Raw genomic sequence first — 16423 nt, 5'->3', positions numbered from 1 at the left:
CTCTCCCGAGATGCTGCCTGACCTGCTGAGTTCCTGCAGCATTTTGTGAATAAATACCTTCGATTTGTACCAGCATCTGCAGTTATTTTCTTATCCAACCAGGAATGAGTATGTTAACATATGATGAGCGTTAAGGCAGAGACAGATAGATTCTTGATTAGTACGGGTGTCAGATATTACGGGTAGATGGCAGGAGAATGGGGTTAGGAGGGAGAGATAGATCAGCCATGATTGAATGGCGGAGTAGACGGTGGGCCGAATGGCCTAATTCTACTCCTATCACTTATGAACTTAATGCGGTGAACAAAAGCAGGAAGCATAAGCGATACAGAAGTGATGTAACTGAGGGAGAGGTGGGGGAGGGGTCTGGCGGCGACTGAATGAAGAATGATCTATGTATCGACGTCGAACTACAATCTTTAGAACCCGGGGGAGCCCGGAGCTCAGGACCCGCCGCCCGCGGCCGCTGCTGAACCCGCGGGAAGGGCGATTGTTTCAATCTTTATATTTTCACAAAAGTAATTTCTGTTCCGTTCACCGAGCGGTTAACGCGTTAAAATGAACGGATCGACAGCTCTGATTTCAGTTGCAGTTTATTACACTCTTCCCACATTTACATTCCCCCTGGTTTTATTTCCGCGCTCACTGGGGTTTTTACGACGCGGAATTTGGGGAATAAATGGGAGCCGTTCAGCGCCGACCTGTTGTACTCCGGGTTTCTGCCCCACAGCCCCCGAGCCCCGCTCCTAACGCCGGTCCCGGGACCCGACCCTTTTATACACCCGGAGCGGAACCAGAGCAGATTCTCAGCCACTTGTTTTCACCCCAATAAGGCCCGAAGAAAGGGTAAAGTTTCTCCGTGAATTTATTCCCAGTGAAGGTGTGGAGATGGGACTTGGTGTCCGCGTCGTAAAATGAAACTGTCCCGGACTTGTAACTGAGATAAACTCCCACCCTCCCGGGGATGGGACGGGCGGGGAGAGGGAGTGGGGGGTCGGTATCTGCTTCAAACTCGTCATCACACCAACTGATGCTCCAGACTCCAGTCTCCGGGGTCGGGTCGTCCTCTCCCTTCCTCTCCACAGACTCTGCGGCGACTCCCAGTCTCCACCACTGACTCTCCGCCACCTCCACCTCCCAGTAATGTCTCCCCGATGTGAATCCGTCCGATCCCAGCACACACGCACTGTCTGTAAACCTCTTCCCGGTGTCAGGGAGACTCCTCCGGGTCCGGGTCCGTCTCACCCTCTTCCGATCCTCAGACACCTCGAGCTCCGGATGCGCTGTTTCCACATCCAGAGTGACGGAGACTGGGGGGAGAAGCAGAGAATCAGAGAGTCCCCGGGGGTCGGGGGGAGACTCGGGCAGCGCGGCCCCGGGACCGGGGGAGAGGCCGCTCGGCCTCAGGCACAGGCGGGCGAACAACTGAAACCCTGCCCGGGGTTTCACTCACAACCACATCGGGTGGACAACAGACATCTCCCCTGGAGTTTTTAATCCAGAGATGGCGAGGGGAATTTCGTGAGGTGGGGAGGGTGGACGGGGAGGAAGAGTGCGGAGAGTGAGGTGGATTGCGAGATTGCGGTGGTGAAGGAGAAATTGGGGGGGGGGGGGGGGGGGGCTACTCATACATGGAGGCAGATCGGAGCAAGAGGATATTGAGGTTAGCGGTAATTTGAGGTTAAAGAGGAGGTAGAGGTACGTGGTGGGGTCGTCATGATCACAGTGAAAGGGGACAGACGCGAGGGGCCAGATGACCTGCCCCTGTTTCTTTGAGTGGAGGGTGAGAGAGAGGGAGGGGTGGCTTGGACCATGGAAGGAAGCAGAGGTTGAATGATCGGGTGTTGGACAGAACGGGTGGAGACCTGTGGTTGTGGGGTTGCTGAAAGTGAGCGGATTCACGGGTGGATTTGATGGGTGTGTACAACTAACACACTGATCTCATTGTAAACCAATATATGAACTTCACTGAGGGAATTGACAATGTTCCGCATGTAAGGCTGGTCCAGAAAGCTAAGGCAGGTGGGATCCAAGACGAGCTGGTGAAATGGACCCATAATTGGCTTGGTGGTTGGAGGTGGAAGGTAGCGGCAGGATGATTTTCTGCTTTTTGTTCGTACTTTATTTAAGGGTTCAGTGAGTTAAAGGTTCAGTGAGTTAAGGGTTCAGTGAGTTAAGGGTTCAGTGAGTTAAGGGTTCAGTGCTTTAGTAAAGGTACAGTTTAAAGGATTAAGAGGGATTTGATTTAATTTGGAGGTAAGACATGTCATGTGGGAGATCAGGGATATTGTCGGTGTCCCTGATGACTACGTGTGCAGGAAGTGTGTCCAGCTGCAGCTCCTGGCAAACCGAATTGAATGGTTGGAGCTGCGGTTGGACTCATTCTGGAGCATCCACGATGCTGAGAAGGTCATGGATAGCACGTATAGTGAGTTGGCCACACAACAGGTAAAAGATAAGCGGACAGAAAGGAAACGGGTGGCCACTTGCCAGCGTAGCAGTAGGCAGGTAGTGCAGGAGTCCCCTGCGGTCATCTCCCTCCTAAACAGATATGCCATTTTGGATACTGTTTGTGGAGATGGCTCATCAGGGGAAGGCAGCAGCAGCCAAGTTCATGGCACCGTGGGTGGCTCTGCGGCAAAAGTGGGGAGGAAAAAGAGTGGAAGGGCTATAGTGATAGGGGATTCAATTGTAAGGGGAATAGATAGGCGTTTCTGCGGCCGCAAACGAGACTCCAGGATGGTATGTTGCCTCCCTGGTGCAAGGGTCAGGGATATCTCTGAGCGGCTGCAGGACATTCTGGAGGGGGAGGGTGAGCAGCCAGTTGTCATGATGCACATTGGCACCAACGATTTAGGTAAAAACGGGATGAGGTCCTACAAGGTGAATTTAGAGAGCTAGGAGAAAAACTTAAAAGTAGGACCTCAAAGGTAATAATCTCTGGATTACTACCAGCACCACGTGCTAGTTAGAGTAGGAATAGGAGGATATTTCAGATGAATATGTGGCTTGAAAAATGGTGCAAGGGGGAGGGATTCAATTTTTTAGGACATTGGAACCAGTTCTGGGAGAGGTGGGACCAGTACAAACAGGACGGTCTGCACCTGAGCTGGAATGGAACCAATGTCCTAGGGGGAGTGTTTGCTAGTGCTGTCGGGGAGGATTTAAACTAATGTGGCAGGGGGGGTGGGAGCAGGAGCAGAGAGACAGAGGGGTGTAAAATGAGGGTAGAAGCAACAGGTAGCAAGGTGAAAAGTAAACGTGGCAGGCAGACAAATCCAGGGCAAAAATCAAAAAGGGCCACTTTTCAACATAATTGTATAAGGGGTAAGAGAGTTGTAAAAACAAGCCTGAAGGCTTTGTGTCTCGATGCAAGGAGTATACGTAATAAGGTGGATGAATTAAATGTGGAGATAATTATTATTTTTTATTTTTATTTATTTATTTTTTTTATTTTTTATTTTTTGAAAAGCATATGTACAAATCGAAATAAGAAAAAACACATTTGTTACAAAGTTCTTACATAGCTTCAATTTTTAAATTTTTGAAGAGAGAAAGTAAAAATAAAAATATAAAACTATAAACTTGGGGAGAGAGAGTAAGAGGGTTAAAAAAAAAAAAAAAAAAGGATCTAACAATGAAAATTAACGGGAGTAGATCCGGGAGACAAAAACCACAGCTGTACATCCAACCCCCAACTCCAGTTTCAACTTTTTATTTAAATTTTTTTTAAATTTTAGTCCTGTGCCAAACCCATTTACTTTTCTAAAAATTCAATAAATGGAGACCATATTTTTAAAAATAACTCAGGTTTGTCGATTAAGGCAAACCTTATTTTTTCCAAATGCAGGGTCTCTGTCATTTCCATAATCCACATTTTAATTGTGGGGGTTATTGGTTTTTTCCAAAATTTAAGTATTAGTTTTTTCGCAGTTATTAGACTGTAATCAAGAAAATGTACCTGACTTACTGTAAAATTTGTAGTATGTTCTGATAATCCTAATATAATTAATTTTGGGTCCATATCTAATTTTTTATTAATAACTTTAGAAACTATTTTAAAAATCTCCAACCAGAAGTTTTGCATTTTTATACAAGTTACGAAAATATGAGTTAAATTAGCTTCTTGAAATTGACATTTATCACACATAGGAGAGATACTAGGAAAAATCCTATTTAATTTCGTCTTCGAATAATGTAATCTATGTATTATTTTAAATTGTATTAAGGAATGTCTAGTATTCAATGAACATTGATGTATATGTTGTAAACTTTCATCCCATATATCTTGCATTATAAATTGATTCAATTCGTCCTCCCATGCTCGTCTATAAGATTCTGATGACGGAATGTCAATGTCAAGGAGAATATTGTAAATAAAAGATATTAATTTATTTGAGTTATAATGTCGATTCAGGCATACATCAAGTGTTTCTGGACCTCTAAACTTATATTCTTGCATGTGTGATTTTACATAATCTCTAAGTTGTAAATATCTAAAATAATTATTAACATGTAATCCGTACTTCTGCTGTAACTCCTGAAACGAAAGAAAAGTTCCCTTATGATAAAGATCTCCCACCCTTTTGATTCCATAACTTTTCCATTGAGCAAAGCCTCTATCTAAGACAGACGGTTTAAAAGAAGGATTATTCGCAATAGGAAGGAAAACAGATAATTTACTCAATTTTAACGTAAGCTTTAATTGTTTCCAGGTACGGATAACACTATGTATAATGGGATTACCTCCATATGTTTTTTTATTTAAATTTATTGGAGCTAAGAGGATCACACCAATATCGAATGGTAAACAATCCTCTTTCTCCATCTTTAACCAATCCGGTTGTTGATCAGAATCATCCAACCAGCAGGTTATATTTTTAATATTAACCGCCCAATAATAAAATAAAAAGTTAGGTAAAGCAATTCCTCCATTAATTTTAGACTTACATAAGTGTCTTTTATTTATTCTATGAGTCTTGTAGTCCCAAATAAAATTAGTAACAATTGAATCAATTTAAAAAAAAAACTTTTTTGGAAGGTAGATCGGAATTGCTTGAAATAAGTATAGTAGCTGTGGAAGAAAGATCATCTTTATAGCATTACTACGACCAACTAATGATATAGGAAGTGTTTTCCAAAATTGGATATTTCTGTGTAATTTAGCAAGTAAAGGAGGAAAATTTGATTTAAATAAAGAAGTATATTTCCTAGTCACGTAAATTCCAAGATATTTAAACTTTTCATAGGCAATTTTGAAAGGAAATTGTTGAAGTATGGCCGGATTATGCTCCATTATTGGCATAATTTCACTTTTATACCAGTTAATTCTATAACCTGAAAATGAACCAAATTGAGTTATGAGATTTAATAAATTCGGAATGCTAATTTCTGGCTTTGTAATATATATTAATACATCATCCGCATATAAAGAAATTTTATTGGTTGTATGTTTAGTGTTGTAGCCATAAATATCTGAATTTGATCTAATACTCTCAGCAAGTGGTTCTATAATAAGGGCAAATAAAAGTGGTGATAGTGGACATCCTTGTCTACAACCCCTAGCTAAATGAAATTTAGATGACAGCATTTGATTAGTTAATATTCTAGCTGTTGGGGATGTATATAAAAGTTTCACCCATGCACAAAAATTTTCACCTAGTTGAAATTTTTCCATCACTGAGAAAAGATAGGGCCATTCTACTTGATCAAATGCTTTTTCAGCATCTAGCGAGATGATTGCTAAATCTTCATTTAATAATCTATTTGAATAAATTATATTAAACAAGCGTCTCAAGTTGAAAAATGAATATCGTTTGGCTATAAAGCCTGATTGATCGGGGTGTATCAATTTGTCTATAACTAGACTTAATCTCTGAGCTAAGATTTTCGCTAATATCTTCTGATCAGTATTTAAAAGAGCTATCGCCCTATACGAACCAGGGTCTTCAGAATCCTTATCTTTTTTAGGAATGAGGATTATTGTTGATTCAGTCAGAGTTTGTGGCAATCTCTGTTGTTTAAAAGCGTAACTATATACAGTTTGCAAACGTGGAGAGATCAAACCACTGAATTTTTTATAAAATTCATTATTTAAGCCATCAGGGCCAGGAGTCTTCCCATTTTTCATGGATTTAATAGTCTCTTCAACGTCTTTCATAGTTATTTCTGCGCCCAGTAAATTTCTATCACTCACATTCAAACCAGGAAGGTTACATTCCTGCAAAAACTTTTGCATCTGCGCAGAAGTATCTGTTATTTTTGATGAATATAATGACTGATAAAATTGCAAAAATCTCTGATTAATATCCTTAGGTAATTATTTATGATTATGATATAGTTGGGATTACGGAGACATGGCTCCAGGGTGACCAAGGCTGGGAGCTCAACATCCAGGGATATTCTATATTCAGGCGGGATAGACAGAAAGGAAAAGGAGGTGGGGTAGCGTTACTGGTTAGAGAGGAGATTAAAGCAGTGGAAAGGAAGGACATTAGCTTGGAGGAAGTGGAATCGATATGGGTAAAGCTACGAAACACTAAGGGGCAGAAAACGCTAGTGGGAGTTGTGTACAGGCCACCTAACAGCAGTAGTGAGGTTGGGGATGGCATCAAGCAGGAAATTAGAAATGCGTACACTAAAGGTGCAGCAGTTATAATGGGTGACTTCAATCTACAGATAGATTGGGTGAACCAAACTGGCAGGGGTGCTGAGGAAGAGGATTTCTTGGAATGTTTGAGAGATGGTTTTCTAAACCAACATGTCGAGGAACCAACGAGAGAACAGGCCATTCTAGACTGGATATTGAGTAATGAGGAAGGGTTAGTTAGCAGTCTTGTTGTGCGAGGCCCCTTGGGCAAGAGTGATCATAATATGGTGGAGTTCTTCATTAGGATGGAGAGTGACAAAGTCAATACAGAAACAAGTGTTCTGAACTTAAAGAAAGGTAACTGAGGGTATGAGGCGTGAATTGTCCAAGATAGACTGGCGATTGATGCTGAAAGGGTTGACGGTGGACATGCAATGGAAGGCATTTAAAGGTCGTATGGATGAACTACAACAAGTGTTCATCCCAGTTTGGTAAAAGAACAAACCAGGTAAGGTAGTGCATCCGTGACTAACAAAGGAAATCAAGGATAGTATTAAAACAAAAGATGAAGCATACAGATTAGCCAGAAAAAGTAGCATACCAGAGGACTGGGAGAAATTCAGAGTCCAGCAGAGGAGGACAAAGGGCTTAATTAGGAAAGGGAAAATAGATTATGAAGGAAAACTGGCAAGGAACATAAAAACTGACTGCAAAAGCTTTTATAGATATGTCAAGAGAAAAAGATTAGTTAAGACAAATGTAGGTCCCTTGCAGTCGGAAGCAGGTGAATTGATCATAGGGAACAAGGAGATGGCAGACCAATTGAACAAATACTTTGGTTCTGTCTTCACTAAGGAAGACATAAACCATCTGCCGGAAATAGCGGGGGACCGGGGGTCTGAGATGGAGGAACTGAGGGAAATCCAGGTTAGTCGGGAAGTGGTGTTAGGTAAATTAAATGGATTAAAGGCAGATAAATCCCCAGGGCCAGATAGGCTGCATCCCAGAGTGCTTAAGGTAGTAGCCTCAGAAATAGTGGATGCATTAGTGATAATTTTTCAAAACTCTTTAGATTCTGGAGTAGTTCCTGAGGACTGGAGGGTAGCTAATGTAACCCCACTTTTTAAAAAGGGAGGGAGAGAGAAAACAGGGAATTATAGACCAGTTAGCCTAACATCGATAGAGGGAAAATGCTCGAGTCAGTTATTAAAGATGTGATAGCATCACATTTGGAAAGTGGTGAAATCATCAGACAAAGTCAGCATGGATTTACCAAAGGCAAATCATGTCTGACGAATCTTATAGAATTATTCGAGGATGTAACTAGTAGAGTGGATAAGGGAGAACCAGTCGATGTGTTATATCTGGACTTTCAGAAGGCCTTCGACAAGGTCCCACATAGGAGATTGGTGTACAAACAAGCACACGGTATTGAGGGTTCAGTGTTGAGGTGGATAGAAAATTGGTTGGCGGACAGGAAGCAAAGAGTAGGAATAAACGGATCCTTTTCGGAATGGCAGTCAGTGACTAGTGGGGTACCGCAAGGCTCAGTGCTGGGACCCCAGTTATTTACAGTGTATATTAATGATTTGGACGAGGGAATTGAATGCAACATCTCTAAGTTTGCGGATGACACGAAGCTGGGTGGCAGTGTTAGCTGCGAGGAGGATGCTAGGAGGCTGCAGAGTGACTTGGATAGATTAGGCGAGTGGGCAAATGCATGGCAGATGCAATATAATGTGGATAAATGTGAGGTTATCCACTTTGGCGGCAAGAACAGGAAAGCTGAGTATTACCTGAATGGTGACCGATTGGGAGAAGGGGAGATGCAATGTGACCTGGGTGTCATGGTGCACCAGTCATTGAAAGCAAGCATACAGGTGCAGCAGGCAGTGAAGAAAGCGAATGGTATGTTGGCATTCATAGCAAGAGGATTTGAGTTTAGGAGCAGGGAGGTTCTGCTGCAGTTGTACAGGGCCTTGGTGAGACCGCACCTGGAGTATTGTGTGCAGTTTTGGTCTCCTAACCTGAGGAAAGACGTTCTTGCCTTAGAGGGAGTACAGAGAAGGTTCACCAGATTGATCCCTGGGATGGCGGGACTTTCATATGAGGAAAGACTGGATAGACTGGGCTTGTACTCGCTGGAATTTAGAAGACTAAGGGGGGATCTTATAGAAACATATAAAATTCTTAAGGGGTTGGAGAGGCTGGATGCGGGAAGTTTGTTCCCGATGTTGGGGGAGTCTAGAACCAGGGGTCACAGCTTAAGGATAAGGGGGAAGTATTTTAGGACCGAGATGAGAAAACATTTCTTCACACAGAGTGGTGAGTCTGTGGAATTCTCTGCCACAGAAGGTAGTTGAGGCCAGTTCATTGGCTATATTTAAGAGGGAGTTAGATGTGGCCCTTTTTGCTAAAGGGATCAGGGGGTATGGACAGAAGGCAGGTACAGGCTACTGAGCTGGATGATCAGCCATGATCATATTGAATGGCGGTGCAGGCTCGAAGGGCCGAATGGCCTACTCCTGCACCTATTTTCTATGTTTCTATGATTTTCCTGCCTGGAGGTCTGTGACTGGTGGTGTGTATCACAGATCGGTGCTGCAACCTTTGCTGTTTATTTTATATTTTCGTGGCTTGGGTGTGAATGTAGGAGGTGTATATAGTACGTTTGTGGAGAATGGGAAATGTTATGGGTTGCGAGAAAATCTGTCAAAGTTTGCAACAAGATCTAGGCTGGATCATCGAAACATTATTTTCATGCGGGGATATAAATTCTGGAGAACACAGTTTTCTTCACACAAAGAGTTGTTAAGAGGTATCAGTTTTACCTCGCTTGATGATATCAGATGTTTCTCTCAATGCCATGTTGTAGAAAAAGGTGAGATCAAACGTTTCAATTGGCAACGCGTCATCTACCACCAACATTGGTTTGGCTTCATCACTAAACCTGCAAATATTTAACAGCTGGTTATAAACTGAGCATTTGAGCTGTTCTTTTAAAACATATGTTGTTTCAGTCAAAAGCATGTCTTACCTCGTCTTGCGACCAGCTACCTCCTGAAATAAATAAAACACAAATGTCAATAGACTGAGATGGATCGTCATGATCCCGACAGCGGGTGTTTCGCCAAATTGCTACAAAAAAACCCACTGATAATTCCCATTTCCAAACTCTTTGCCTGTGCCACACAGACAAGAAGTGGATATTCTGGTAGAGACATCGAAAACGGGGGAAAGCATTAGGAATGTTGACGAAAATAGGCGCGATCATGCAACCTACGAGTAAGACTGGGGAGGTCATGGGATTTTACCTGGAGAAGATGTTACAGAAAATTGGATGGAATATTTTAGGATCAGCGTCAGATTTAAATGGGCGGGGGATGGAAATATTATCACTACTTGTGGGGGGAGCAAAAATCAAAGCTGACATTTAAGATAACCTTTTGATAAATTCCATAAGAAATGCAGCAAAGAGAACGTGGAACTCACGGGACGGCCTGGAGACAATATTGCAGATAAAGGCAAGTTGAAGTGGGATAAATACATGAGGATTCCTGGAATTTGGGGCATTGTTGTAGGATGTGGTGAGTCGTTGGAACAGACGGAACATTGACCCAGTTCTGAATTACTGGTAAATGTGGCATTTATTTCAGAAATTATAACCCACCATTTTGTGACTGTGCATTTTCACTTCACCAAACTGTAGTGTAACCCCTCACCTTCAGAAATATCACGCCGTCCTTGTGATCTATCTGTTCCTGTAACTTTGAGAGTTCCTCCTGAATGGACTTTAAATTCTCTTGAATCTCTTGAAGATTTTTCTGCATTGTTTTTACAAGCTTCTTCTCTTCCTCCCGGATCTCTTCCAGTAAGCACTGCTCTTTCTCAGTGAGAATCTGGTGCAGTTCAGCAAACTGGGATGTGATCTGTGACTGAAGGTTGTGTGACTCTTCCTGTCAGATGAAAATTCAAAATCAATATATTGTGTTCCGTCATGACGTGGAATGTGACATTTGGCTAGTCAATGTCGAGTCCTGCAGTGCAGACCAACATGTCCATGCCAGGCTCTGTACGTATCTACACTAATTCCATTTACATCTATTTAATCCATTGCTTTCATTACCTTGGCAATTCAAGAGATCGGCTTAATAAGTCTGAAATAGTCGGTGAAAGTAATGTACAAGCACATCATTCCCATTTCCCCAGTACAATTCCCTGCAACCTGTTCAATTTCATGTGTCCATTAACCCTCATTGGACAGAACCAGGTCACCAGGACTAGCAGACAGCAGCACCACTTAGAATGACAGACTTCACAGATTCATACAGCAAGGGGTGTTAGATACCGACCAAGACGCCCCATCTGCGCTATTTCCACCAGTCCGCATTTGGCCCAGATAGTTCCAAAACTTTTCTCTCCAGGAATTTATTCAAAGACGTTTAAACTGTTGTTATGGTACCTGACTCAACTACCTCCTCTGGCAGTCGTTCCATATACCCACTACCAAAGTTGCCCTTAATGTTCGTATTAACTCTGTTCCCTCTCACCTTAAACCCATGCCCTCGCAATCTCGACGCCCTACTCAGGGTAAAGGACTGAGTATTCACCGGAACATTTCGTTTCATGATATTATACACCTGCAATAGATCATTATTCAGACTCCTGCGCTCCATTTGGTAAAGTCCTTGTCTCTCCAACCTCTCCCAATAGCTCGGGCCCTCGACCACTGAGCTCTATACAGGTGCCCACTTATTACACGCAACATAGGGATTGAATCTACACAAAAACCTTAAATCAATAAGACAAAGCCTCACCTGAACTCCAGAAATGCTCTCTTCCTGTAGCTGTTCCATGTCCTCGATGTCTGATTTCTTTTCTGTGAGAGATTCGAAAGATGATTCCACCTGATCCTGGGGTTGGGTTTCAGATCAGAGAATAAACATGTCAGACAATAAAGAATAGATTACACAATGATGTGATCAAAAACGATTTGGTTTTACCTTGTAGAATTCAACAGCTTCATCTACCGGCATGAAGCTGTGAGACTTGTGTTCCCGCCCAGCTGCACAAATCACACAGATCAGCTTCTTATCCGTTTCACAAAACAGCTTCAGTTCTTCCTGATGTTTCTCGCAGTGAAGTTTACTTTCCTTCTCTGTCCGATTCAGGCTCAGTGCTCGAGCTTTCTCAGCCAGTCTCGCCAAGGCCCGACTCACCCTGAGGGTGCGGTCTGTAAACACCTCTCTACATTCCGGGCAGGAGTTTCTCCCCTCCCTGTCCCAACTCTGTGTGATACAGGAGCGGCAGAAGTAGTGGCCACACTCCAGTGCCACCGGATCGGTGAAGAAATCCAGGCAGATGGGACAAACTGCCTCCTCGGTTAAACTCTCGACCGGGTCTTTCGCAGCCATTGTAACTCCGCCTCTTCCTGCTTCAAAATCCTTTCATTGACGTGGAGCTGCTGACCAACCTCTGCAGTAGCGCGAGTGTCCATTGCCTTCCCGGGCAATGAATGTTATTTGACAATGGACATTAGGTTGCAGGAGAAGGCCACTCAGCCCTTCGAACCAGCACCGCCATTCAACGTGATCATGGCTGATCATCCACAACCATTACCCCGTTCCTGCCTTCTCCCCATACCCCCTGACTCCGCTATCATTTGGAGCCCTATCTAGCTCTCTCTTGAAAGCATCCAGGGAATTGGCCTCCACTGCCTTCTGAGGCAGAGAGTTCCACAGCTTCACAACTCTCTGAGTGAAAATGTTTTTCCTCATCTCCGTTCTAAATGGCCTCCCCCTTATTCTTAAACTGTGGCCCCTGGTTCTGGACACCCCCATCATTGCGAAAATTTTTCCTGCATCTGGCTTATTCAGTCTTTTTATAATTTTATATGTCTCTATACCTCTGTACCTGCACGCCAACTTTCAGTGACTGGTGTACAAGGACACCCAGGTCTCGCTGCACTCCCCCCCTTACCGAACATGACACCATTGAGATAATAATCTGCCTCCTTGTTTTTGTCGCCAAAGTGGATAACCTCACATTTATCTACATTATACTGCATCTGCCACGCATCTGCCCACTCACTGAACCTATCCAAGTCACCCTGCAACCTCCTAACATCCCCTTCGCAGTTCGCACTACCACCCAGCTTTGTATCATCCGCAAACTTGCTAGTATTACTTCTTTCCTTCATCCAAATCATTAATATATATTGTAAATAGTTGCGGCCCCAGCACCGAGCCTTGCAGCACTCCACTCTCCACTGCCTACCTTTCTGAAAAGGACCGGTTTATTCCTACTCTTTGCTTCCTGTCTGCCAACCAATTCTCTATCCATGTCAATACCCTTCCCCCAATACCATGTGATCTAATTTTGCTCACCAACCTCCCGTGTGGGACCATATCAAAGGCTTTCTGAAAGTCTAGATACACTACATCAACTGGCTCTCCTTCATCTATTTTACTTGTCACATCCTCAAAAAATTCCAGAAGATTTGACAAGCAGGATTTCCCCTTCATAAATCCTCGCTGACTTGGAACAATCCTTTAGCCGCTATCCAAATGCGCCGTTATTACCTCTTTAATAATTGACTCCAGCATCTTCCCCACCACCGATGTCAGGCCAACTGGTCTATAATCCCCCCCGCTGTCTCTCTCGCTCCTTTCTTGAAAACTGGGATAACATCAACAACCAGAGATAGCTTTAATGAGAGAGGGAAAGATTCAACAGGAACACAAGGGGCAACCTTTACGCAGAGGGTAGATGATATATGGAACACGCTGGCAGGGGAGCAATTGAGGACGGTGCTACAACGTAGCTTAAAGGGCATTTGAGCAGGTACAGGGATGGGAAAGGTTTAGAGCGAAATGGGCCAGACGCGAGCTGCTGGGACGAGTGTAGATGGGGCATATTGGTCGACACGAGCAAGTTGGGCAGAAAGATCTGCGTCCGTGCAGTTGTACTCGATGATAAATGGTCGGGGCCCGGTGCTAACGAGGCCTCGGGTGTAACTGAGAAGGCGTTGGGCAGTGGAACCCGCCGCCCGCATCTCCGTTCCCAGCCCGGGATCAGGATGGACGGAGACCTCTCTCCGGTCTTATTTTAATCCCCACAGTGCACCTGTCTCTCGTGCGCCAGTCTTCAGGTCAATCTATATTTGGAGACGCGGCGCATCGCTTGATAAATTGTGTTATAGAATCCATTAACCTTTATGCCCGAGTATTTAGGTTTGTCCGCTCACGAGTGACAGTGGGGGGCGGTGAACATTCCGCATCGAAAGCCTGGGATCGAATTTGTTGAATTTCCAACGTCAGTGCAGGTCATTTTCCATCATATTCCCCTTGTTGGAGTCACAGAGTCAAGGAGTGATGCAGCGTGGAAACAGGCCCATCGGCCCAACTTTACTCGCCACCTGGTTGCGTCTCTGTTGAAATCGGTGTGGTCTTTGCTCCTCCCACTGACCACCACAGATGGGAAGATCATTGGCCCCTGTTGCTCCGGACCGAAATTGGACCCCTCTGTCAAATCTCCCGACAGCCCCTATCTATGTTCCCCGGAGAAACAAACACTCTTCTCCGGTCTTATCCTGAACCTGGACCCCGTCATCTCCAAAACCTCTCCAGCAAATATCTCCTGCAACTTCCCGAAGCCTCCCGATTCACTCCTTGTGTTTGGTGAAGGGAAATAGACCAGATTCTCCAGTCGGGGTCCTAACCTGTGCTTCTCATGCCCAGGGCAGCGTTCACCGAGATTTGTGGAGCTTTGGAGATCCGCTCATCAAACACTCTTCTCCTCAGGCGGCCAAACTTTGTGCAGGCGCGCAGTAGGAGCTGGTGGATTTCACCATCGATGTCTGCTTCCGTCTGGGAAGAGGGGCGCCGGCCAGAGGACCCGAGGGTCTCCATCATGACGACCAATTTAAAGAAATGGGACAAATGCACCTGCGGCGCCAACAGAGGTGGTTCCCCTGCAGTCAACCACAGAGCAAGTGGTTCACGGGTCCCCCTCAACCCCTGTCACTCAAAACCTGCCACTGTTGAAGGTGTAGGGAATGCAGTCGCCAATTTGTAGAAAGGACAACTCAAAAACACAATTCAAAAGATTAAGGGGTGGTACCGGTAGAGTTGCTGCCTCACAGCGCCAGAGATCTGGGTTCCATCAGGACTACGGGTGCTGTCTGTACATAGTTTGTACGTTCTCCCCGTGAGCTGCGTGTTCTGTGGTTTCCTCTCACACTCCAAAGAGGTATAGATTTGTAGGTCAATTGGCTTGGTATAAGTGCAAATTGTCCCTCGTGTGTGTAGGGTAGTGTTAATGTGCGGGGATCGCTGGTCGGTGCGGACTCGGTGGGCCGAGGGGCCTGTTTCCGCGCTGTATCTCCAATCTCAACTAAACCAAACTAAACTGCTGTCTCCCCGTTCAGTAGATTTCAAAAGAATTCAAAAGCAAGCTGTACAGTTCAAGTAATTTTGAGTTTATTTCAATGACAGTATTGGAAGCAACAATGCTCGCTCCACAAATTCCATCAGCATGTGCAGTGCCCTACCAGGGGCTCAAACACACTGGATAAGGTGTACACCAACGTAAAGGACGCCTACAGAGCTCTCCCCTGCCCACCCTTGGGACAATCCGATCACCTCTCACTGTTTCTACTAACCGCATACAAACCCCTCATCCGCAAGACCAAACCCACAATAAAGACGGTCAAAATATGGCCCGAGGATGCCACCCTACAACTCCAGGACTGCTTTGATCGCACCGACTGGGACCTGTTTGCACAACAGGCCACCTATGGTTCAGAGGTAGACTTGGAGGAATACGCATCCACTGTGCTCTCCTACATCAACTGCTGTTTGGAGAATGTCACGGAGGACAAGGAGATAAAGATGTTCCCAAACCGGAAACCCTGGATGAACAAGGAGGTACAGAACCTGCTGAGGGCACACAACAATGCCTTTAAATCTGGTGACACTTCAGCATAGTGTTGCCAGATCAAACCTGAACAAAGGTATTAAAAGGGCCAAAGACACCCACAGGCAACGGGTGGAAGACCACTTCAACACCACGGACACCAGAAGCATGTGGCAGGGTGTCAGGGACATCACTGGCTACAAGAGCAGCCCTGCCTGCCCCCACAGCGATATGGCACTGACCAACGAGCTTAACACCTTCTTTGCCCGCTTTGAAACTGCCAAAACCACCTTGAGTGGAAGAACCCCAGCCGAGGCGGAGGGACAGGTCTTGCAACTGGGCACACAGGAGGTACAATGCGCTCTGCAAAGGGTCAACCCACGCAAGGCTGCAGGACCGGATGGAGTTCAAGGAAGGGTACTGAAGGACTGCTGAACAGCTGGCTGAGGTATTCACCAGGATCTTTAACCTGTCATTATCTCTGGCTACGGTCCCCAAGTGCCTGAAGTCGGCTATCATAGTTCCGGTGCCGAAAAAAGCAAAGATCTCCAACCTGAACGACTACCGCCCGGGTTGCCCTAACGCCGATAGTCATGAAGTGCTTTGAGAGGCTGGTCCTCTCACACATCAAATCCAGCATCCCTGACTCACTGGACCCACATCAATTTGCATACAGGGCAAATAGATCCACAGAGGACGCCATCTCTCTGGCTCTTTACACTGTCCTGACTCACGTAGAGAGACAGGGCACGTACGTGAGGATGCTATTCATAGACTATAGCTCCGCCTTCAACACGGTCATCCCCACCAAGCTCATCATCAAATTCCACCAGCTAGGCCTGAGTTCATCGTTATGTGACTGGATCCTGGACTTCCTGCTGGAACGACCGCAGGCAGTGAGAATGGGCCCGCACCTGT

The 16423-nt window shown here is 45.0% G+C and overlaps 2 protein-coding genes across 2 annotated transcripts; both read right to left on the bottom strand.

Annotated features, from left to right (window-relative positions):
* Positions 1 to 643: 643 nt before the first annotated feature.
* LOC144590489 (E3 ubiquitin-protein ligase TRIM39-like) lies at positions 644 to 9530 on the bottom strand. Its single transcript, XM_078395073.1, has 2 exons — positions 9421 to 9530; positions 644 to 1310 (listed from the first exon to the last, which is right to left on the bottom strand). The coding sequence occupies exons 1-2, from the start codon at positions 9515 to 9517 to the stop codon at positions 775 to 777; spliced, it is 633 nt and encodes a 210-aa protein (XP_078251199.1). The 5' UTR covers positions 9518 to 9530; the 3' UTR covers positions 644 to 774.
* Positions 9531 to 9622: 92 nt separating this feature from the next.
* Positions 9623 to 14499, bottom strand: LOC144590481 (zinc-binding protein A33-like). The gene is made up of 5 exons (XM_078395064.1): positions 14310 to 14499; positions 11593 to 11822; positions 11407 to 11502; positions 10312 to 10545; positions 9623 to 9649 (listed from the first exon to the last, which is right to left on the bottom strand). The coding sequence occupies exons 1-5, from the start codon at positions 14497 to 14499 to the stop codon at positions 9623 to 9625; spliced, it is 777 nt and encodes a 258-aa protein (XP_078251190.1).
* Between the last annotated feature and the right edge of the window lie 1924 nt (positions 14500 to 16423).

Source organism: Rhinoraja longicauda, unplaced genomic scaffold (assembly GCF_053455715.1).
Source record: "Rhinoraja longicauda isolate Sanriku21f unplaced genomic scaffold, sRhiLon1.1 Scf000197, whole genome shotgun sequence".
NCBI lineage: Eukaryota > Metazoa > Chordata > Chondrichthyes > Rajiformes > Arhynchobatidae > Rhinoraja > Rhinoraja longicauda.
This window is presented reverse-complemented; position numbering and strand designations above follow the sequence as displayed.

Coding starts and splice junctions, on each gene's coding strand:
- LOC144590489 (XM_078395073.1), bottom strand. CDS start 9,517: ATGTTGGTGGTAGATGACGCGTTGCCAATTGAAACGTTTGATCTCACC. Junction 1,311..9,420: donor ATCTGATATCATCAAGCGAG/GTAAAACTGATA, acceptor TTCTCCCCCCAG/TCTCCGTCACTCTGGATGTG.
- LOC144590481 (XM_078395064.1), bottom strand. CDS start 14,499: ATGGAGACCCTCGGGTCCTCTGGCCGGCGCCCCTCTTCCCAGACGGAA. Junction 11,503..11,592: donor AAGCTGTTGAATTCTACAAG/GTAAAACCAAAT, acceptor ACCCAACCCCAG/GATCAGGTGGAATCATCTTT. Junction 10,546..11,406: donor AGAGCATTTCTGGAGTTCAG/GTGAGGCTTTGT, acceptor TTCATCTGACAG/GAAGAGTCACACAACCTTCA.